The sequence below is a fragment of the Varroa jacobsoni genome, unplaced genomic scaffold (genome assembly GCF_002532875.2).
Source record: "Varroa jacobsoni isolate VJ856 unplaced genomic scaffold, vjacob_1.0 scaffold_847, whole genome shotgun sequence".
Classification (NCBI taxonomy): Eukaryota; Metazoa; Arthropoda; class Arachnida; order Mesostigmata; family Varroidae; genus Varroa; species Varroa jacobsoni.
Window position 1 is genome coordinate 326,928 of NW_019213749.1, and position 23,232 is coordinate 350,159.

Genomic DNA, 23,232 nt, shown 5'->3' on the forward strand with positions numbered 1-23,232 from the left:
CCACTTAAATTCGGAAACTATTTTGGAGCACGCATTATCGTCTGTATTATTACCTATGAACCTTTTGCTGATTCAGGTTTTCCCATTCGATATTGACCTACTTTTTCTGCTAAACAGGACAAAATGGAACCCATCATTAGTCGAGGGTAGAAATCCAGTGGCTATAGCAAAAAAATGGATAGCAGAAAAGATCGGTAACGAATGCAGTTCATAGGTTTTTTGTAACGGGTCAAACATGGTTTTGAAAAACTCAGGAACTTCATTGTAACTTACGCGTATCGAACGACTAAGTCTACGATAATGGCCATTTTATTCGTAGGCCTTCCAGGCTAAATCTAATTAGAGAATTTATTATGGCACATATACTGATATACGTTTTTCATGTTTTAGTTGCACTTAGATAGTTGCACTTCCCATATGACATAACATGGTTGGGGAGATCTTAAGAAAACAATCAATGGTTGATTATGGAGCTTATCAACGGAAATTAATAAGCCAACGGTTAGCTCTTCAATCATTCTTAGCAAATTCTGGCTTTTGGAAGTGGCACAGTGATAACGCTGCAATTTGTCACTTCTGAGTCCTATACCAGGCCTTGTCTGAAATAAGGTATTTAGAGGACGTCTTCTTCATATTCTGAAGACTAAATTGCGCAAAATGAGCTTGCTTGTTTGTCATTATTAAGTGAAACGTTAACTTATTTCAGAAGTAGCTCGTCTATCGGCGAACGGAAATGTTCACCGATAAGAAATTCAATAACAATCCTGGAACAATCGGTGAACGGCATTACTTCCAATCTATATCTACACTTTTAGAATTTTCATAGTAAAAATGGGACAAGCGCAAACAATTGCTAGTCAGGGAAAAATCGAGTTGCATCTTAATCAATGCCTATTGTGCATTGCTAGAACCGAACGACGCTCTGTTTCACGGAACCTTCCATCGTTGTTATCTGTCTGAGCGTTACTGTGATATGCGTGACGTTTATCAAATCGACTCTGTGTATTTCTTTCTATTTGTACTGTAGCAAGACGTGTCCACAGTGATCCCGTCCATGTTCATACTTGCGTGAGTTATCCAACGTGTGTGTATACGTATATGTTATGTCATCATTTACAACAAAGTCTAAATGGTTCTTGTTGTTAAACGTAAGATCTGAATGTTGCCACATCTATAAGGATATTAAAGCTCATTGAATTGGACATAAGCGGGGGGCAGTTCACTGGCAGCGGGTGCTGTTCCGTTCTTCTCAAAGAGCTTTTCTGATCATAAAAAAAAAACCAGCTAGGGATTCTGGAAACTCACACAGGTGCTATTAGCCAACTACGAAAGGTCGGATCATATCAAGACTATCTATTGATGAACGTGCGCTACAGAAGCTGAGGCGAGCATTCGTGAACAAGATTAGATTTGGGATCTTTTATTAGCTCGTTAACCCATTTGCTGCCGACTGGCCATCTTGAAGGTATCCTGTATCTATTTTAATGCGGTTTGCAAAACTTCTTTCTTTTTGTAGCGATGATTGTGTAATGTTAGCCGCTTTAGAATACAGAAACTACCAAGCGTATCAATGCAGCTGGGCTTCTGAGCCACGTAAAGTTGACGACCGCAGAAACAGAAAACGTAATATATTTTTCGCGTGAAGAGTGTGTGTGTCTTCTATGCCTCCAGATTGCCTTGGCGCGGGAGAGTAGGTTGAGATTTTGCGGCAGGCTATGTAGAAACAGGAATTAGGCAGCTAACAGTAAGCACCTTTCATTTAATGTAGAAGTACTCATATGATTCCAAAATGAACAGGTTTTTTTTGCGGCAAGTGGGCGTAACACAGCCTCAAAATTTAAAGTCTATATATTTATGGTATTTTGGTGCAACTTTGTTTTGTTAGGGTTTACGGACGCCTTGGCATCCCATACGCGGCACTCTTAGGATCTTCCTTTCAATCACGTAACTATACATCTGTAATACTAATAAGTTAATTCGCACAAGTATGACATGTTCGAAAGACCCAAACTGGCCATACTTACATCATCGTGAAAATATCAAATTCTGCTATTTTTTATGGATTCTCGTTCTTGTCGCGATATTGTACAATTTGATGTTTACTTCATTGGACCAGAGTTAAAAGGATCTGCTAGCCGCTAACCCAATATCAACTGGTCGCTTTAGACGAAGTGTCTTTATGGTGACTACGGATAGATGATGGCGATGACCTCGGTTATATCAGCTTTCTGGACTAATAGATCGTACGCTTATGGATACTGTTCCTATAATCATTATTATCTATAATTATTGCCATTATACTGGTGGTAACTTAATAAGAACTTTCGAAATTAGTTTAGATATTCAATAAACCTTGCCAATGATGAGGTCAGTGCTTTTGAACACTTAGGTATTACGCAAAAGTGTCTAAGATCAGCAGTAGACATTCACGCTGCGAAAACGGTTCTTTAGGTTGTGAAGTCTTATCGAAAGGTTTGCAAACAACTACTGTGAAACGTAATACAATAGTTATTAATTAAGGTATGGTAATATTTATCATTAAAATCCATATGTTGTTATAAACCTAAGTTGACGTGACCTAGGTAGTAGAACCTAAATGTAGTATTACCAAGTTCTCAATATAATCGTGATGTTTCAAAAACGTATCAACACATTACAGAATCCATTTATTAGAGAATACATTCACTGCAGTAAGCAAAGACGTTGTGTACAATTAAAAAGTCTCAAGAAAATTCTCAGGTGACGTCGCTGATCGTCTGAAAAAACTGTCCTTCAAGGGCATACGTCTCTTCTGGAAAGGTCTACAAGGTCAGATTTTTTGGGCTTACGTATACTTTCATTTTACGGCACGTATTGTATCGCCGATACTTGCCGTTTCTACTAACGTTGTCAATTTTGTACGCATAATTTATTCAATATAAATACAAACCGGTTTATCACAAATAGCATATGACCATTTAATTAAGTTTTCCTAGAGAATTCGAGCACGTTACTTACAAGCTACCGTTTCATGCAGACTCACAGACTATGGGTCGGCTTGATAGATAAGTCGACCCCATCGTAAGATCCGTTTTCTTAAGATTACAATTGTTCTACTTCTGCTTAGCGTAGGCGTCATTTTTAAGACTCTCTATGTACATCTGTCGATCATAGTCGTTAGTATTTGGAGTCTAAATGCTAGTATTTAATATGGATGCCTGTACGTACAATCTAGCTGCGTATTCGGACCTATTGATGGGCATAACCAATCATAATAGGCTTCGTGTTGGTATTTTGAGTTGTTTCCGGGTGCTGGAAAGTACAACCAATCCGTTTGTTCCTTCGATCAAAAATGCAAGTCTACTATAAAAAGTGAAGAGGGCTCTATAGAACTTGGAACCGCACTGGTAGAGAAAATTCAGTGTATAAATGTACCTTCTAAAGCCACGAAAAAATATTTATTTTTATGATTATGTGCTCTACTAGAATCAGACAGCACCTGTACCATACGCCGTCACACACCGTCTCCATAAGGCTACACGAAATAGCTACACTCATGCGATCAAACGAAATCACATCGCTGATTACTGATTTATTTGGATTATCGGATAGTACAATGCATATTGCTAAGGATATGCCCTCTACATGCAGTAGTTCTCACCGAAGATCACCTTGGGCCTCGCCGCACTTCGCTGTGTTATCATCCGAGCGTATTAGTATCAGGCACTCCAATATGTCAATACGGATAACAAAGAATAAAGCGAGACATTATAAGTGAAGAATAGAATAAAGATGAGTAACAAAGTCGTATACAGCCGGTTTTAAACCGTGATTTACATTATCAGAACCAATAAATGCTAACTTGATTCATTTCAATTATAACACTTTGCTAATAATAGGGTGTTGCGGCCAGAGGCGGCAATATTGGGAACTTATGTTTATGTTACTTTAGCGCCATCTGGAGTGTGAAAATCGGAGGTAGTGTAATCGTCGTTGGCGTGGTTTCAACCGAAATCGTTTTGACTTCAAGATAACAACAATGTGAAGTTTCAAAGGCCGATAGGACGCCATCTCTATCGACGGATGGCTAGCAACAAACTTTGCTGAGCTCTATAGTGGAGCTACTATGACGCATTACGCAGATGCCAAATTATCATTATCGGAGTGGGTCCAAGATAAAGCGGCCCTTATAGGGAAAGATTTTTTAACTGCACTGTGGCACCATGTAACGTCGGACCATGTTATTGATCTGATGCTAACTCTTTTATTCTTTCTGAGCACCTTCGCTTCGTTAATGATAATACTTGTAGAGGTGTTGGGTATTCCACTTTTGTGGTTCACAACACTTCCTGATAATGGTAAGCATGACAAAAGCAGAGGCTTGCAACTGTTCAGACCAGCGTAATTAGTCCTTAATAGTTTTTGCTACTTTTTTTTGGAAATTCGATTTTAAATAGAAGTATCTCAGCACCGACTGTACTGTTATTATTATTGTTATTTGTTTGTTCTGGACATCAAATAGAACTTGATGGTTTAAACGGATTTTCTATTTTGAACCCTTTTCCGAATCAGATAATTTCTATAGCGGTAATTAAATGTGTCGCTTACAGGGTCAGCCAGGGCCAATCAAGGCGGCGATGGAAATATACGAGAAATTAGTTCCAGCAGCAGTCATCGTGATAGCTTTAGGAGCAGTCCGGATGAAGGTGGAGACCTTCCACCAGGATCAACTCATCGACGATACTTTGTTCCCTTTTTTCGATATCAGCCCAACGTTGAAGAACGGCCGGTAGCAATATCGCGGCCAATTAGGCCTCGAGGCGTCCTTACACGATCTTCAGTAGCCACCAAGTTATCCGATCGGTTTATATCTAGTGAATCTTCGGAATGATTAACTTAGGTGTCGCTTTGCTAAACACTCTAAAACAATAACTTTATTTCACATTATCCAATTACGAGCGGACAGTCTCAATGGAAACTTCGACGAACTTAATATTTTATTATTAGTATTATTTCTAAAAGCAATACATATACACATACTGCAGTTAATGTTTTGTAGTGGTTATTATATTTCGTAATTGAAGCTGTCTCAACGAGCCTACCTTTTTAGTCTCTATTTCGAGTCCTAGAGTATTAGTCCTTAGAGTGAAAATCATATTTTCATTTACAGGCTTTTATGAAATTATTAGTGCATAAACATTCTAGGGATAATTAGGTTTATATTGCTGAGAGAATGGGAACCTCTGGTCATCCACAATAATGGTTGTCAGAATACCAAAGGGCAATGGCCTACTATTAGCTTTTAACTACTGGCAACGCAGTAGCTTCTCCCTACAGTGCTGAGCACTGAAACACTGCCCGACAAGTCTAACCCCCCTGTATGAAGTTAATGCCGTCCTTTTCGCGCTGGTGAGATCAATTACTAGGACTATAAGAAGGAAACGTTTGTCTAGGTAAATTCGAGTTTTCTGTGAAATAAAATATATCTGAGTGCTTCGCAATGGTGGCATATTAAAGTTAAGATTCTGCATTGACTCCACATTACTAGTACCCGAAAATTGTCACCAATCTTTTTGTCAGGAGACCTGGGTTTACCTGGCAGCAGAAGTAGCAGTGATTTCTTCTCCTAGGAAACGTGTCAGTAAATGAAGCCAAGTTAAGATCATACCTGCATTCTATTATGAAGTGAACAGAAACCTTTGTACAACGATAAGTGCCACATATAATTTATTTTTCATTCGTTAGATTATTGTTGTAGTTGGTATTTTCCGATTTTAACTAAGTTACATCTCATTGATTCGTGCGCCATTCAAAAGGAGTGAGTTTTGCACAATGGGGAAGAGCAGTCAATATTTAGCAGACCGAACTAGACAGTCTACCAAAAATAACCACCATAATCTCCGTATCCATATCCCAGATTTCCATATCCGAGTCCATATTTTGCGTATCCAGGGTAGCCATTACGGTATATATAGCCTGGATAGTAACCGGCATATCCCAGACTACCAAAGCCGCCGTAACCGAGGCCATATCCACCGTAAAGAACGCTCCTTTTCGATCGGATTGGCAATTTGTACGAGACCTGAGCTAACGCCTCATCCGTTCCAACGACAGTCATGACCGCGACCGTACACAGGAACACAAACTGAAATCGGTTATTGACACAGCCTACGTAAGCGCTGATCCCGGTGACCAACAAAAGATTTTCCATCAAAAAAAGTCTCGACTCTACTCACACAAGCCAAAGGAACATTACATCAATTCATTGAAGGTATAGTAGACGCGCATCGTGCAACCATTGCTATTGTTTTCGTGCATGTACGATATAAAACGATACACGTAAATGTATTCGATTCTTTGATCCGTTTGATTTTCAACTTACAGTAAAAAGCAGATTGGTGGCCATGTTGCGCGTTCGCTGACTTTTAGCTTGCTTGTTCTGATGATCTCTTGGTGATTCCTCTGCAATTATATAGTTTTCGTAGTCAATGCCGCGAGAATGGGAGATGGACAATTTCTGGAAACACCAACAGACGAGATAACAGTCCCGTCAAGCGTGACTTACTTATGAAATATTGCAGAAACTATACTTTGTTAGGAGGATACAAATAACAATAGATTTTTACTTGGCGTTTCAATTACTTCTCTACTACACCACGGAAGAGAAACTCACAGAAACATCTTCGTATATTCATTGTTGTCTAAAGAAAGACGTCTTGAGATTTTTATTCGGAAGGCTCCACGATAAGCGTTGCCGGGTGTGCCCCGAGTTGCGCCCACTGAGTCGTGTTATATATTATACCACGGCGCATTGTCTATTATGAATATAATGAAGTACACAGTTGGAACAATTCATTCTCGAATCTGGTAAAGACATCATTCAAGGGTTCATATGATTTGACTGCTGTGAACACCTGTGTAATAGCGGTATCTATGTTAACGATGAACGACAAAGCGTAGTTTCATTTATGACAAAATACAAATTTTTTTACATTCTGTTATGTTTGTGTCATCAGATTTATCATTCAGGTTCATAAAAAAAAAAAAAAAAAACTATACGAATACCTAGGGACTAAATAATCGGTTGGCGCATCACCTTATACCGCTAACTTACTTAGTAACGTAAACGTACTTAGTAACGGCCACCCCATTCTAATGCTCTAATGTAATAGTTTAGAGGATAGATCAGGCGCTAGTTTTGATTTTATTGACCCGAGCCAATGTTCATTTAAATAGCGGTGAACAAACTTTACCAATCTGGAAGTTAGTAAGCTTTTAGCTTGAATGAACGTTGAGAACTATCTGGCTCTGTCCACTCAGTTATTTATTAGTAATTGAGCTGGATTAAGTTTGCTGCCAGCAAAAGTTCTTCCCTGTAGTAAAAGAACTGATCTGAGCTTGTGACAAAATATGAAATATAACATGGCACGAGTCGAAATATAAGATTTTAAATCATGTTAGTAACTAGAGAAATGATTCCATTGTTAGAAACATACAGTGTGAAAAAGATAGGGGCGCCACGCTACCATTGTCCTTCTGAGAGGACAGCGTGACCTAAGCTGGTGATGATAACGTATTTTGTAAATATTCATACAATAGCTCATAATGAATACCTACATAAATATTTTGGTACTGATGGAAAAATATCGAGTTCTCGTCAACTAATTCGAGTTCGAGTGTTATCTCCTCGATAAGGTTTAGGGTCCATTTTGCGAATAGATTGAGTAGAAAAGTTTCCTTTTCCGGCATCTTGAACGCATGAGGATTCCACGGGACATTACTTCAAAGATATTTCGCTTTCAAGACGACCTCTCCTTAAATATACATGATATTTTTTTGTTGAAATATGCGCTTATTATATAGGTCGCTTCTTTCCAGCGCGTGTTGCGAACGTTACGTTGACAAAGGTAACATTGATTCGTATGAGGAAAAGCTAAAATCATCGTTTCTCATGTTGAACTCCTGTATCGATCAATCTTAGATGGAGAAATTCTAACTATCGTATACGTATACGAGTGACATTCGCGTGCGTGTCATTGACAAACCAAATAAGCTAGCTTTATGGGTAGCCAAATGCCCATATCTGAACCGTGGTTTAAATCTATAAAATATCAGGCCATTCATTCATTAATGGGCTTCACTAGGACTAGGGCATCGCGTAATAGCGATGGACTCCCGGTGTTTATCCATGCTGCTTTTCCTATTATTAAAGAGGAATCACTTTTGTGCAGGATTAACATCTCCAGTTAGGTCGGATCTACTTACTTTATAAGTATCAGTACAACGATGTGGAGGAGCGTGTGCGCGACCTCCTCGTGGTTTTGATCTGAGATTTTTTTTACTTTCTGCTGTAAAAACTTAATCTAAGCCTCTTTTCTAGCTCATGAATCGCTAGTACTGGCTCTTTGTTGATACGTCTGCAACTATGGACTTGATCACTCGTCCTGAATAGATCATGTGTAATTGTGTGTCCAGTATTAAGCAATTTTTGATATGGCCAAAAACGTATTCGATCGCTAACGTCGTATATTTGACAGCTAAGGCCATTTGGCGTACGGCACCATGCCGACACTTACGCACGAGATTGGGACATTTGCCAGATCTGTTTCAGTCATCATAAAGGTTTTAGTTAAGGTGAACTTTTGTCTCTCATTTATCGGTACAACAGCTTGTAGTTTAAGTATGTATGCTAATAGCATGCTGGACGACGGTCGTGCGAACTTGGGTTAACTCGAAAAAGCTTTCTTTGAAATTTTTTAATTAAACCGAGACAAAAATGGCAAGGAATTTCACCAGTACAAACATCGTAGTGGGCCTTTACAATCACCAATGTTGCATGAGCGGCTGAACCTATGCGTGACCCTTGTACATTAGCTTAAATAGCTGCACGAAAAATCCCATCGGAAAGGCGCTGCAGTATGCGGCCTGGTTGACACCTTTGACATGTACCCCCATTACATGCCGGTTAAGTTGGAATGGTCAGAACGACATTTTAAATTTTAGACCTGTTAGAAAATTTAGACCTGTTTAGGTTGGTATTTTGCGAATGTTCAAATAGTGCGCTTGATGAAGTACGTGAAAGGTACATTAATTGCCCTTCCCTAATACGACACAGGTTGCATGCACCGCTAGAGAACTGATGGGGGTCTGGAGTTGAAACATACGCGGAAACATCGCGAGAAACTTGCGTGCGAATGTTTTTCATCGAAATCGAACACGGGAGAAACAATTGGTTATCATTTTATGTTCGAAGGTCGGTCAAAATTTGAGGACAAAAAATTTCTATACCCTATCTGACAGAAAAACTGATCAACTAAGCGGGTATTGTGGCGGCCTCTTCAGATTTGGCACAACAGATTTCTTGACGAAATGCGGTTGCAAAGAAGCCTATGAAATAAGCTTTGGTTAACTATGAAGAGGATTAAGCAAATGAGGCTTTGCAAAGCTTCTACCCTACAAGTCGTCATTTTCGAGTCAATTGGTCGGTCAGTAAAGTGCGGCATACAAACATCGATCATAGCAATGCCTTAAAAGTGACCTCACACAAAATTCGCTATTTCGGTGAAAATTTCATCTTCAACACAGAAAATATCTAACTTATCGATTGGTCACGAATTTTCTGTGTGATTTGTTAGGCAACCACTTCGAGCGGTCGATTTAACAAACGGTAATTACCGACCAATAGCTCTAGCGAGCTTCCCATTTTGAACAGGTCAAAAACCATCTTGCAGTTGTCGTAAAGAGGTCTGCGCTTCTCTTAGACTAGTACACTAATAGACTAGTAGTCTCTAGACTAGTACAGATTCACTGAACTGTTTTTCTATAGCTTAGCGCAGAGCTTGTAGAGTAACGGCGTCGTTACCAGCACTATCTTGCTGGCGTTTACAAAGTACAGGCATTCCGGCATAGTATACTATTAACAGGATTTTCTCACCCCGAAGGAAGTAACAGCTCTGGCAGACGTTTCGTCTGATCTCTGTAATCTAAGCAGGTAAGTGCCAATAGAAAACGTCACTTCTGCTAGCATTACTCAAAGCTCTATACTAGGACCACATTGTTTTAATTACATGCTAATGTTATTCCACTTTCTATTGACAAAGTACCTCTCATTGTAGAACAGTCGGATCTGTCAAGTCCGAATCTACAAAAAAGACAGCTTGGGTGTATATATTCCGATCAACTAGTTAAATATACACGTTGACGGCCGCTAAATTGTTTCGATCAATTCAATTCTAAATCACATCATCCGTACTTCGAATGGACCCATCTAGATAGAATGATATGAAATGGGCAAAACCCTTTGACAACCTTTGAAACAGCTAATTGGCCTTCGGTGCCTAGCGCAAACATGAACGTTCATAATGAAAATCCTCTGAAATATATACGTAGATAGTATACTGCGTCTGTTTTAAATCTATAACCGCATCCTAATTGTTCAACTACGTTTAGAGGCTGCCTAAGTATCTTGTACCTTGGATCTCGCTTAACCACTGGTAGTGAGTGCTACAAATGGATTCTGATGCTAGAGAATACCATCAACCGAACAGAATCCGAAATTTCGAAAGATAGTTGTTTTCGACGTGGTGCACACGAACGTACAAACACATTATTCTTTATTATTTCGATCTGCGAGAGATGCCGAGGGGGAGTAATTTACGAGCCCTTACTTTTCTGACGCCAGAGCCCTCGTCAACTCAGGGCAAGTGGACACCCGTGTGGGGCGTTACGCTACCCGTTCACAAACTAAAAATAGAAACCCCACGTGGGCAATTGTCGTGCCGATTGAAACCGTTGGGCACAATGGCGCAAAGTTGATAGGATATCGCGTACTACTATGACTTAACCAACACTCTGGAAGACCTTTATGGAAGCCAGTAAAGCTGCTGGACAAATCCAGAAAAATAAAAAATGCCATCTCATCGCAGCGGTTTTGCCTGCGGAAAATGCCGAGATGGATGCTACCTGTGCACAGGAGATCATTGCGGAAGAACAAATTCATAGGACCTTTTTTGCGACTGGAAAGCAACTCTGAATGAAACCCAATGCATATTTTATTTGTTAACATTCTTATAGATCACTACGATCCGTATACTATTCAAGTTAGTCACTGACAAAATTTGAATCGTTAGATAAATTAATTAATGTATTGTTATTATGATACAAATCTGCTTAGTAAATAATAGACCTGAGATCTTTGTTCGACCGTTATGATACTCGTGCGTAAAAGGCGAGCCTAGATAGGTTTCTGTGATTATAGGAAAGCACGGACGCATATGAGATGATGTAGACCCCCAGTGAATTTTATTTCGTCTCGGGCACAGTCTATCACCACGGTATACGTCAAGGTATTTCGTTGCGCTGACGACGCTCGTATAAGCTTATTAAAGCACATTTATTTTGTTTATTTTTTATTGGCGCTCCTGTGCTTAATAAATAGTATTTGAGAAAAAAATGGCTGCCATTCACTATTAAATGCGTCGAAAAATTGTTGAGATGTTTCAGCCTATAACTTTAAAATTTTCGGCAGTTTTTCCGAAACGAGGAGAGTAGGGATAATTGTAATTCATTGACGTAAGTGTAACTAGCGGCTCGTGCTGCGTTAATGAAACAATTTGCCTCATGTAAACATGAACCTCTCGAAGGACGTTACCAATGGACTCGCCTTGCTAACTCAAGCGACTGACGTTACTTTGCTGTTATTCATTGCCACTCTCTTTTTAAGCTCGCACCCCCTAGTAACTTGCTCGTACGAGCAGTTGAGCATGTAGCACTTCGAAAACAGAAACTGTAGCATCATTCGACAGGATTTAACATAATCAATATATACATATATATATATATATATATATATTGGGTCCAGTAATCCAAAAGAGAAATATTAGAACGAGAAATATTGAAAATGAATAGTATGTATTGTTGTTTTTATGAAAATAGTCGTAAATAGTTGGATATAAGAAGTGGCGTCTCGACTGAGTAGGTATAGGGGCGATAAGGTAAAAATTGATAATTTGTGCCTGCAGTATCACGGAGTTGGACTTCTATAGAGCTATTCTTGGATGGTGTCGTTATTAGGATTTCAGCCCCGTAAGTACGGTTGCGACGTGTGTTCACCCTAACCTTCTTTTCTATCGATCTAACTTAAACAACAAGTACAAACTCTTATAAGTTTAGGCATTTCTAGCAAAGGTAATACGCATAACTTTACAAAAGGTTTGCCTAATGACATTTACCAAAACACTTGTGGGGTTGTATGGCTGATCAGTCCTATATCCCACCGTGCCCGTAAGTTGAGTAACTACTATTACATAATCGTTTACCTTTTAATATTCGCTGTTCAGTCACTGGATGCATTTTTAAGACTTTCCAAACAGGGTAAAAAACCTTCGTTACGCATAGTCGTTGGGTAAATAATTGTACCCTTAGAGATGTTTTGTTACTGTTTGAAACTGGGTATCGGCAACGCCCGATTCGTTAGAATCGCGAAATCCCACTCTGCCTGTTTTTTCTTTTTTTTGCTGACAGGATTTCTTGCGTCGCCATCGAGCGGCAATTTGAGCTATAAATTCCAAAATAAACTTTTTGCGCCAGTTATCAACTGGTAATAGCCAGAGAGAGCCTAGGCGTAACATCACACGACCGAGCCATGGACATCTCCGTTTTAGGTATGACTCAAAAGCAGATCTCACTGAAAGTTTATACGCCTGAAGTATGCGGCATTCAGGACATTTTTCATATTATAGAGCAGATGTTATTATAAAGAACGGTCGAAAAACTTGCTCGTTATTGTTCCCCGTTACGCACTCGAGCATTTAGGAAACGCTTTTTTTTTTTTTTTTAATAAATTTTCGGCAATTAAATCTTTACAGTTATGCAAAGATTAATTAATCAACTTAAAGCATATTTTACTCAACAGGTCGATACAACAAATCGTCAGAAAGGTCATACTTCTTTCGGATCATTGAATCAGTACCAGAAGCTTATCCGGATGTCTTGAATACCGCGATGATCGATACTGTGGTCGGACGAAACATGCATTGAGCATATATATACTTGGTGGATACATACCAATGCTCTTTGATTTTGGGGATTCTTTTGTAGTAACTGGGAAGTTATACGAAAGTAAATTATACGTTCCATTATGTGAGCCACTAATCCTATTATCGAACATAATGCGCGCTAACTCGCAGGCCCTCACAAACAGTGAGGGATCGTCAATAAGGTTTGCTATATCTATATATGTAGAACACTGCCTCATATCGGAATTCGCCGCTTGTTTTTTTCGAACTCTGTCAAAAGTATTGTTGGCATACAAGGCCACTACGCGCGGCCACTACACGCGGCCACAGTTCCTTTTTAGGGCAACAGGACTCAGATGCTGTTTCGAATAGATAAAAAAAATTCAGATCACTCAGCAAATCAGCCATTCCTATCAGAAAGTAATGCTTCGAAAAGATAAGCGTCAGTCGAACTGACTGTGCATTTGTCTACTTCTGACTTAAGATGGTTTTAATTTCAGACTCGTCAACTTTTTCTAACCAAGAAGTCTTGGAGGTCCAGATTTAAGCCCATGGACCGTGTCTAAGGGCGACTCTGGTCGAACAGACATCACCCAAAATGCCGCTAGTGTTGAACCATCCTCTACAAATAAAAAAAGACTTGTGCACGGCACCGGGCTTGCTTGAAGTAACAAATCGCTCCCAATGTTAGTTACGTAGACTGAAATGAATCATCAGAAATGCGAACGTTAGAAGAACACAGTTATAATTTTTGAGTGAAGGACACGATAAATATTATGACTGTTTTGCTCGTATTTAGCTGCACCTGAAAAAGGATATATAGGCTGTGTAGGATATAGAGGTGTATATAGGGGCTGATATATATGTTGAGAAAATCTAATCCGGCGACCTTGAAGTTAACTAGTTTGGTATGTCTTTAATATTATAATGTTAGAAGTAGTCTCCTTTTTTAAGCGCTTAACATAGCAGTCTGGCAACTTATGCCACATACCTACTATTCGTATCCCATATGTAGTTTTTCTATCTATGACTTCCCGATGTAAGTTGATATTGGAATATGCTTGTCTGCCAGTTCTTCTGCTAGGTTATGAAAAGCCTACGGATTTAGATCGGTGAACAAGCAAGTTAAAGCCAAGGTAGAATTTCGCTCTATTCAATCTAGTAATTGAGACATGTCAATGAAGACGGCGGTGTTATCACGTAAACATACTGCGTGCTTGGTTATAGTTCTGTAGCATAGTACACGTAAAACGCTAGTTCGACACAATAGGTCCTTTTCGAGTGTTGCTTTAGTGAAAAGCCTTCTTGGTTGGGGATATGCGTTCCTGTCGCTCGGATCTTGATTTCGACTCACCTCCTCACTGGTCTTTGACACCGGAATCTTCGTTCCTGAAACGTTTGTATCCTGAAATGTTTTTAAAATCTTCACTGAATTCCGCGCCGCCTGAGCTTTTGAGAAACAAAAACTTGATTATTGAATGTTGATTTTCGAGGCTACAAGGTGTTTGTCTTACTAAACAGATTTTTCCATGAGTAAATTCGATGGGCTTTCATAGATGAATCTCTAAAACACTGGGTAATCTACCAGTCACATTTAGTCTATTAGTGGGGCACAGCTTAAATATTCATTCAATTTCAAAGTCCGCTGGATTCACCCGTATTAGCCTAATAACCCAGTGCTTTCGAGAAGATACTTAGCCGTTTGATTTTTTTTCTCGTTGATGAACCGGCAACACTTGACACTTTTTACGGCTACGGCTATAGCACTGTCCCTCCCTCTGTAAGACTCTAATCGTTAGAACCTTCGAGTGACCGATTCCGTCACGTTCGATTTCCAAATAGTACAATATTCACGAGGCCAACGTTCTCTGAATGCAGTCTCCTGGAACCCATTTCGTGTCCGTATATAATAAATACCTAGGTAGCGGTTTGGCGATACTACCGTCAGAGATCCAAATTATAGCGTTTGCAAGGTACAGAGGATTCTCAGTCGATGTGGCAGTAATACAAGAATAATTATATATATTAAGTTAATTATTATAATATAATAATAATAATTATTATATATTAAGTAATGAGAATCGATACGTTTATTGGAATTAGATGGGGTTATATATCAGTTAGAAAAAAAAAAGCTGTCCATTGTCTAACGTCAGAAACATGCGCTTGAGACCGCAGAATCGACTTGTTTAAAGTTCTCAGCTTTGACGTGTATAAGATACTGATTCGGTATAGCAAGCATTGCCTAATGTTGTTTAATGCTGATATAGAAGAGATCATGATAGAAGTGTAAAATTAAAGCCCGAAATATTTTTCCAAAAATATAACGTATCTTATTTTCACCGCAATATTTATTCAAGCAAGCAAACAAAATGCCACACTGAAAAAGGTGTACGATGAATAAAAACAGTCCGACATAGCAGCATAGGCCGAACCGTAGTTTTTTTTTTAACATTTTACATTTTAACATCGTGCTATTGTTAACAATGTACCCTAATCTCGGGTACATTGTTAGCAATAGCACGGACGTCCAACTTAGCAAGCTAGCCCACATTAGTTCTATTTAAAATTGAACATTTCATCAAAGGCCTGAACTGCAATACGTATCGTATTTTAGTGCAATAATTAGGAAAATCTCTTCGATCGTAAAGCAATCACTGAGGGTATTTCCGCTCAATGCCCATGTTCGTTTGAGCATACAATTCATTTTTAGTATGTAACAATGGATTTTCAATAATATAAGTTCAATTTTCTAACGTGCCTACCGTGTCGACCCTCTTCATAAAACCGTCACTTTTGTATGGAGATTGTATACGAATTGCTTTAAATTGCTTTGGGACGCCAACGTGACATACATGTCTATGTAAATTCATTTAACAGGATGCAGCCCAGAGACTATTTAAAAAGACTAATTTAACACGTTACGAGCAAACTGATACATGCCTCATATAACAGTCACAGCAAGCGATATTGTGGAAATTCAGAAAAATTTTCATAAAAATTCAGAAGCTTGTAATATCGATGATCTATACAAATGGCCAGCAGAACTACATCCACAGAACATTCCGCTCGAAGAACTACAGATAGGATATACTGCTGCCGTACCGGCAGTACATTTTTCGCAGAATTTCTCAAAATTGTTTTGTATAAAGACGAATAAGTATCATATATTTCAATTAAAATGCTTACTCTAAACTAAACATAAAGTTAATTAGGGATTAAGACCTGTATTGTTAAAACTATTTTCTTTTGTACGAGTCTTTAGAACAAAAAAAATTTGTTTGAAAACTCGGACTTATCCTAGTTATGTAAGGTCCGAATGAAACATACATACAAATTTTACATGTTTTAGAGGTTTTTCAATAGTTGTCGAGATTGGACCCATTGGGAGCGACTTATTGAAGCGTCCCTGTGGTGGTGCGTTACTGCTAAATGGAAAAAACGAAAAGAAGCGGAAAATATTTATCCGAAGTATGTGAGTGGCTAAGATAACCACGTCCAGTAAAAATAGGGCGCAATAGGGCTCGGGAGTATTCGGCCTAAAGAACCTGAAAATTACGTAGTAGTATATTGATTGCTCTACTGAACACTGACCGCTACATAATGCGACTCGGTGTGGCTTCATAAACACCCTATTTTTACATAGAGCTCTAAAATGAGGCTATTAATTAAAAAATTATTAACAAAATTAACAAAAACATATCCCTTAAAAAAAGAGGTGCGTCGCCTTTAACTTGGAACGTTCCGAAAAACCTGTTTTTGCCTTGGTTGCGCAAATTCTATCTGAGGTTGTTTAAAGACTTGTTTTAAAGTTTTGGATATATTATCAGGACTACATAACTAAGTCTGATTGGCACCAACGTTTAAACCTTAAAGCTTATTCAAGGTTACTTGCATCTTTTAATAGCATTTGATTAAATAATTGTTACTTTTTGGCCTTCGGAATCCTGGGGGCACCCCATTTTTCCTTTTCATGAGCTTTTTGCAAATAGAACAATTCTAAGAAATACACTTCTACCTAACCCGGCACAGTGCTTTTTTCTCGGCTCTGTAAAGTTTCTAAATTTGCCCTTTCCCACACTCCTGCAGCCCGGAAAGCGAGAGGTCGTGCACGGGAGTGTGCAGCGAATTGTCATGGATAGTTTAGCTTATTTTGGCCCGTCAATTCTTCTGTCTTTAAAGAAAAGGACTTCTTGTCCAGCACATCCGTTTGATGCAACCTACTAGATGCTCGAATTGCAAAGTTTGCCGGTATGTCAGGTAGGTTACGAAGGCCAATGGAATGGAAGTAAAAGGGACACGCACCGTGTCTCTCACACTGATATCGTATAAGTAGTAGATGGTTAGCTTCGTTGCCGTGGGAGATTAGCTGCTTATAATCAATTGCCATTGCTGGGATACCTGAGTTTTAGGCAGAAACAGCTGAAGGCGGATAAGTGTCACAGGGGTCACACACATGCTCTCCTCACACGGCGCATGAAAAAGAGGTCATAGAGTGTAGTCAAGCTGAGATGGAGGAGGGCCGTGTGCACGCCCTTGGAAAGGGCAACTGAGTCCTGCAAACGGCTCTCTCCGCAAATACTGATGCTTTCGGTGCCTCTCTCTCGACTTCACGCCCCCCTCCCCATATACGTGCCTCGTCGACTGCTTGTTTTGGGTTTGTGTTGCAGCTGCTGCTGCTACTGGTAGCTGTCTGTCGGAGGTAGAGAAGTAGTGGTGCGTCAAGCGGGGCGGCTTTCCGTGCATTGGCCCGTAAGTGGATCAGCTGCTCCAATGAAAGCAGGAACAAACCAACCTGCTTTCGTATGTGTATGAGCTCCAGACTTGATTGTTAGTTGTCCCTAGCCCTACCGAGACCATGAACGGTGAAGGCAGAATCTGGCGGTATGGTTTCAATACCGATTATACATGATCCGAGCCCATGCTGGCGGCTATCGCAGTCGCCTGGTCTCGCCGCGGAGCCAGCTGATCCTGGCAACGACAGGCATATTGGTGCTCGAACGATGATGAGCAGATGAGAAGGACGGAACGACAAGGCAATGCAGTTATCGGGGCCGATGTCGATGTAGGTAAGCAGATAGAACGCGCTCAGCCGCGTTGCGAAAAAAAAACAACAACAGGAGAGGCAGAGAAAAAGCGACGGGCTTTTCACGTCTCGGGTGCCTGCCTAACAAATTTTATCAATCATTGTTTTGTAAGAGAGCCTTGATAATATAGCATTTCTATATCATTCTTTGTGGTTAAGATGTGAGTGCATTGCTGTATATGAGACAGCTTGTTCTTCATCTAACTCCCTAGGAAAATAAATGCAAACGAGAAGTAAAGTTATTGATAGACTGATGACTTAGCACGGAACTTTAACAGCATAAAGTTTTTCCGCACGCATGTTGAAGGGGTACATGCATACGCGTATAATCCATTGTTGTTGAGCCTTAGGGTTTGCGGCACATTTACAGTAAAGAAGGAGAACTTCCGGTGTGAAAAGTTACGAGTGTATTAATACATAGCTGAGAATCACTCGCTACACATAATGGTGTCACTGATAAGCGAGATATTATCAAATTTGAAGTTCCTGTATCATTGTAGCATGACATATAGTTCACTTAGGGAAGACATAAGCTGACTTTTTCAAGTTTACAGATACAAAGCAACAAGAGGAGAGTGCACTTTGAAGAACGCCTGAGTGAGGCGTTAAACATTTACCCGGGTTCTACCCCCTAGCCTACAGCAGTAATTTAATGGTCTAGCGATGATGAGTTCACATCGAGACCGACTGCCGGTACCGGCTCCCCCACGTGGAGATATTAGCCCATGGTCGGTATTGAAGCAGTCCGTGGGCAAGGAGTTAACCCGAGTTACCATGCCTGTCGCCTTCAACGAGCCTCTGAGCTTTCTGCAGCGAATCACCGAAAACATGGAGTACTACCCGTTGCTCGTGCAAGCCGACAATAACGACGATCCCGTAACGCGGTTCGAGGTAAAATACCAACTTTCTTAAATTATGCACGTACTTATCTCAGTGAAGAAAATACAGTCAATACTATTAATTGTCGTCACGGCTATTCGTACATAACTGCCTTACGTGCAATATACGTAGATGAATATGGTATTGGAACTGTTTAATATTTTACGGTATGATTTGAGCTTGTACAGCTAGGTACGTAGATGTGCGCAGAGCTAAGTTAATATGTAGATGTCTCTTGTCACAGTTATGTAAAGTAAGATTTTGTTTCATTTTATAGTTGAGTGTCGAAAAATTTCAACTGGCTAAAGATACCTTTTAATAGAATGTTTGTTTGATTTCAAAATCGATCACCTGCCCCACTGCAGTGGTCTGGCCCCAAATCATATTTGCAAAAAACACGCGTTTTTGGATCTGGGGTGCTTATAGTATAATAAGAGTGACGTAAGTTCGAAAACGTATTGCATAGTAGAAGGTGCTTCATTCGAGAAATTCCATCCGAATTTAAGATGGATACCTGTTTTCCAAGCATACATCTTTTGGCTACTACGCAATATGTATATAAAAGCGTCTACTAGTATCTCTGTAATTGATCAGAAAAGCATTCAAGTACACTGAATAAACTTGACCCTCTCCGCCTTTCCCTTCTTCTATTCGAAACGATCTTATTGCAGTAGCAAATTAACTTTGCACTTACACGTCTGGACACGTGCCCAGTCATAACTTAATAGGAATGGCAAAATGCGCTGGTTGCCAGTTCCTCATGCTACCAAGCAAGTTACGTATTGATTCTCACATTCGTTCCTTGTCCGTAGTTCCACCGATCCTTTAATTGATTTCACCCTATTTATTCCCCCCTTTCCCTATTTCTTCCCCATCATCTGCGCACCAGTCTTACAGATGACCTACCTTCAGCCGATGGGGTCGTAATCCAGTGTCTAATTACATGCAAGATATCCCTTGTCCCGCACGAATTTCACATAGGCCAGGGTACAATGAAATCTCGGTCACAAGCGGGCAGACGTGACGATCAGGCAAACCCAGAAAGGACATACGTTTTAGGGATACAAACGCTGACAGCCCTGAAGAAAGCGTATTGAAAGGCGCATATCACTATGACTAGGACCGTTTCAAAAGTGCTTCTCTTGAAAAATGTAACCTTGGCTTTGTGACGCTCATTACGCGTGTGGCGATGCGTAGTCCATCGTAGGGTTGTTAGGCCAGCGTCAGTTTTCCTTAGTACTGTCACATGTTTATGAAGGACTAAAGGTACCAGAAGGGAAAATTTGTTTGGAAAAGCGCCTTTTCAACAAAGACACCTGACAATATATGTTCAACTTGAAACGAAATCGTCTAAGACACCATCCATGCCACCAGGATGGGACAAATATGGTGAGCTTCTCTGTTATGCTCTGTGATTCGGGAATTGAACTGTCCAAAAAGACTATGTAAGACGACCTATATCTTTTCTTGTTTCAGCTGGTGACCGCATTTATAATCTCAAATCTGTCTTCCAACCTCGATCGTCTGAATAAGCCTTTCAATCCTCTACAGGGGGAAACATTTGAGCTGCAGCGCGATGACTACTGTGTTGTTTGTGAGCAGGTATTAACATGTCTATCCGTGCATTGTACATTTGAAAACGACACATTTGCGCATCTGTACATATATCAAAAGATCACATCTCGTTTGGTAATAGGGGAGATTAGCTCTGGTACGCACGTTACAAGCCACAATTGGAAACACCCGCTTGTATTAAGACAAAGTTTACAAACGGTCTGTAGCTGAGTAGAAACCTCAACTTTATACAATCTTATCTTAGCTACTTTTATATATTTTGGCAACCTTGCCAAAAGTATATTCCAGTATACATTTGAAGACCAGCCATGTTTATACTTTTTGCTGCCTTCAGTCAGTTTTATTGGCGTTCCTTATCCCAAAATTTCCGTTCTGCAATCATCCCTTCCCACGGTTTCTGGGTTTGGCTGCACGATGACAGGGAAGGGATTTGGCTGGAAGTGTCTAGGTGTGTACGTATGATTTCCACAGCTCAGCGTCTTGAATTTTTTCAAAATAAGTGACTCGTTCCAGTTTTTTCCAAATAGGCAGTAGATGTTATTGGCAGACGTAGTAAAAAGTTGCCTATATATATATATATATATACATACGAAGTTGTATAGTTAGGTGCCATTGAATTACTCTGACCTATATCTAACATATCAGCCTGTTCGATTTCGCGTTTGTTAAGACTTCGACAAACATAAAACAGACATTGCTCTATTATTCTTCCGGAGCATTTTGTACAACAGAAGTTATTCGTGTGTATTTCAAAGTATTCCATAGACCCACAGCTGTGGATAAACTTCTTCGTCAATTCTGGTTTCCTTAAAGAGAACTCCAACGCTTTTTCCAAGCACATAAAAATCACCAAGAATATGTTCGTATTCTGAATGGAAATAAAAATATGATCCAATGGTTACTGTCATCAGCGGCCCGGAACACAATAAACGGTGGAAAATTTGCAGTAGTAGAGATGATAGGCCAGCGGATTTAGCCTTAATCACCACTGTGTAGTACGCGCGGGCCTACAATTAATTACAGCTATGTTGAACGATTTTTCACGAGACATTTTGCGACTCTCATATACTGTCACAATAAAACGATGTGTATTCAGGTATCTCATCATCCTCCTGTCTCGGCGCTGCATGCAACGTCACCTCACATCATTTTCGAAGCAAACATCTGTCCCAAGCTACGTTTTTTGGGAACTCAGGTCACTATTAAACCTGAAGGTGAGCCACCTGAATCATCAAAACCCGAACTAAATTCGACAACAATTATTGTTCGTGCCAACTTTTCGATTTGAAACAATCAGCTCTGTAGCCCGTAGCTTTCTATTTTGTTTGATATCCCTTAGTTGAATTAACTATTACATTATAAGCCAAAAAACGCCTGCAGACGCTATTGAAGTAAACAGAGAATTCGGTGCGGCATAGGGGGTGCCACGATGATGAACAACAGGAGATTTCAAATACATACGAAACGCCTCAGACCTGACGACGTCGTTTAAGATGACCTATTTTCGCATCAAAAGCAACAATCACTTAAGACGTTTAATGGTCAATGTCTGTTCGTGTATTCCGGTTTATTTGTTCTGTTGTAAGTACGATCGTTAGATGAACTTTCGTTAAAAAAATGGAAACGAAAATCTTTTTTTTTATATATATATATATATACACATTTATATACGTATAAGCCTGTGCAGATTCGGGGCATCATTAGGTGTCTGTAGTTGAAAGTTATCGTAGCCCAGGCTTCGGGGCCAACGTATTTAAAGCGTATCCAAATCAGAAAAAAAGCAATTTCCCATTATTTCCTAAAAAAAAATATTTCCACCTATCGGCGCATGTTGGTTGAGTTTTGTAATTTAGACGCTTTTTCAAAAGTTGAGATACAAAGATTGAAGACGATTTGTTTTCATCAGTATACCGTATACATAATGCAAGAGGCTACCGGTAACTTAATCATTCTTTCAAATATATGTAATCGATATAAACTTATCGCTCGTCATCCTGCGCTTCCGTCATTGATTCTGCAAAAACCCGTGATTTTCGATAGAATGTACCAGCTGCAGCAACGACTAATTACTCTCTACTGTACATAGAAATGGGTCTCTTGAATTTGCGGTTGACTTTTTTTATGATGATTAACGTGCCGTAACTTAGATCGGCTTCCGCAGTGACGATTGACGACAAAAATGGATAGATCACTTTAATATGCAATAGAGCTAATTCCAAGTGGTCATGCTAATTGTGTGCCTTACCAATTTCTCTTCGGTACAATTTCGCTTCTGTTACGTAAGCTAGTCCGTAAGCCACAAGGGATCAAGGAGCTCAAAATCATGCAGCATGATATGCTTGTAAGCTACCCCATTCGGCGTACCTTTATTATGGTTGTTTTTACGTTTCGTGTTGCGGCCTGCTATTACCGTTAGACATCTCACTAGACGTCTGGTAGAGAATACCTATTTTGTTCTGACTCACCGTTTTTATTTTGACCAGAATGCTCTCATTTTTTACCTTTCCGTTTGGTCAAATTGGTCAAACAGCGTAGAACGTCCGGTGGTCCTCGATAGTGCTGCGAGATGCACAATTTTAACGTACACATAGTATAGCTCAATGAACTAGATACTGCCCAGAATGAAATACCAGACCTCAGAAATGTAATGTCTAATACGTACGTGTGGTAAATTCGAAATATGGCAAGCATGTAGAT

General features: G+C 39.8%; 3 protein-coding genes across 3 annotated transcripts in view; 2 read left to right on the plus strand and 1 right to left on the minus strand.

Moving 5' to 3' along the window:
- Positions 1 to 3,947: 3,947 nt before the first annotated feature.
- LOC111264324 (uncharacterized) lies at positions 3,948 to 6,124 on the plus strand. The gene is made up of 2 exons (XM_022840128.2): positions 3,948 to 4,337; positions 4,590 to 6,124. The coding sequence occupies exons 1-2, from the start codon at positions 4,106 to 4,108 to the stop codon at positions 4,868 to 4,870; spliced, it is 513 nt and encodes a 170-aa protein (XP_022695863.1). The 5' UTR covers positions 3,948 to 4,105; the 3' UTR covers positions 4,871 to 6,124.
- Positions 5,678 to 17,468, minus strand: LOC111264325 (uncharacterized). The gene is made up of 3 exons (XM_022840129.2): positions 17,397 to 17,468; positions 6,362 to 6,496; positions 5,678 to 6,124 (listed from the first exon to the last, which is right to left on the minus strand). The coding sequence occupies exons 1-3, from the start codon at positions 17,451 to 17,453 to the stop codon at positions 5,855 to 5,857; spliced, it is 462 nt and encodes a 153-aa protein (XP_022695864.1). The 5' UTR covers positions 17,454 to 17,468; the 3' UTR covers positions 5,678 to 5,854.
- A 248-nt stretch (positions 17,469 to 17,716) lies between these two features.
- Positions 17,717 to 23,232, plus strand: part of LOC111264323 (oxysterol-binding protein-related protein 2) — a 21,177-nt gene continuing 15,661 nt past the window's right edge. The window contains exons 1-4 of the mRNA XM_022840123.2: positions 17,717 to 18,064; positions 18,636 to 18,972; positions 20,437 to 20,562; positions 21,632 to 21,749. Coding sequence (XP_022695858.1) covers positions 18,745 to 18,972; positions 20,437 to 20,562; positions 21,632 to 21,749 — 472 coding nt within the window. The 5' untranslated portion in view covers positions 17,717 to 18,064; positions 18,636 to 18,744. The remainder of the gene's footprint in view (positions 18,065 to 18,635; positions 18,973 to 20,436; positions 20,563 to 21,631; positions 21,750 to 23,232) is intronic.

Excerpts from the sequence above, each read along its gene's own strand:
- LOC111264324 (XM_022840128.2), top strand. The coding sequence starts at position 4,106 with ATGACGCATTACGCAGATGCCAAATTATCATTATCGGAGTGGGTCCAA. Across the intron at positions 4,338-4,589 it reads CACAACACTTCCTGATAATG|GGTCAGCCAGGGCCAATCAA; the intron begins GTAAGCATGACA and ends TGTCGCTTACAG.
- LOC111264325 (XM_022840129.2), bottom strand. The coding sequence starts at position 17,453 with ATGTGTGTGACCCCTGTGACACTTATCCGCCTTCAGCTGTTTCTGCCT. Across the intron at positions 6,497-17,396 it reads TGTTTCTGCCTAAAACTCAG|AAATTGTCCATCTCCCATTC; the intron begins GTATCCCAGCAA and ends TGGTGTTTCCAG. Across the intron at positions 6,125-6,361 it reads CCACCAATCTGCTTTTTACT|TTTGTGTTCCTGTGTACGGT; the intron begins GTAAGTTGAAAA and ends AACCGATTTCAG.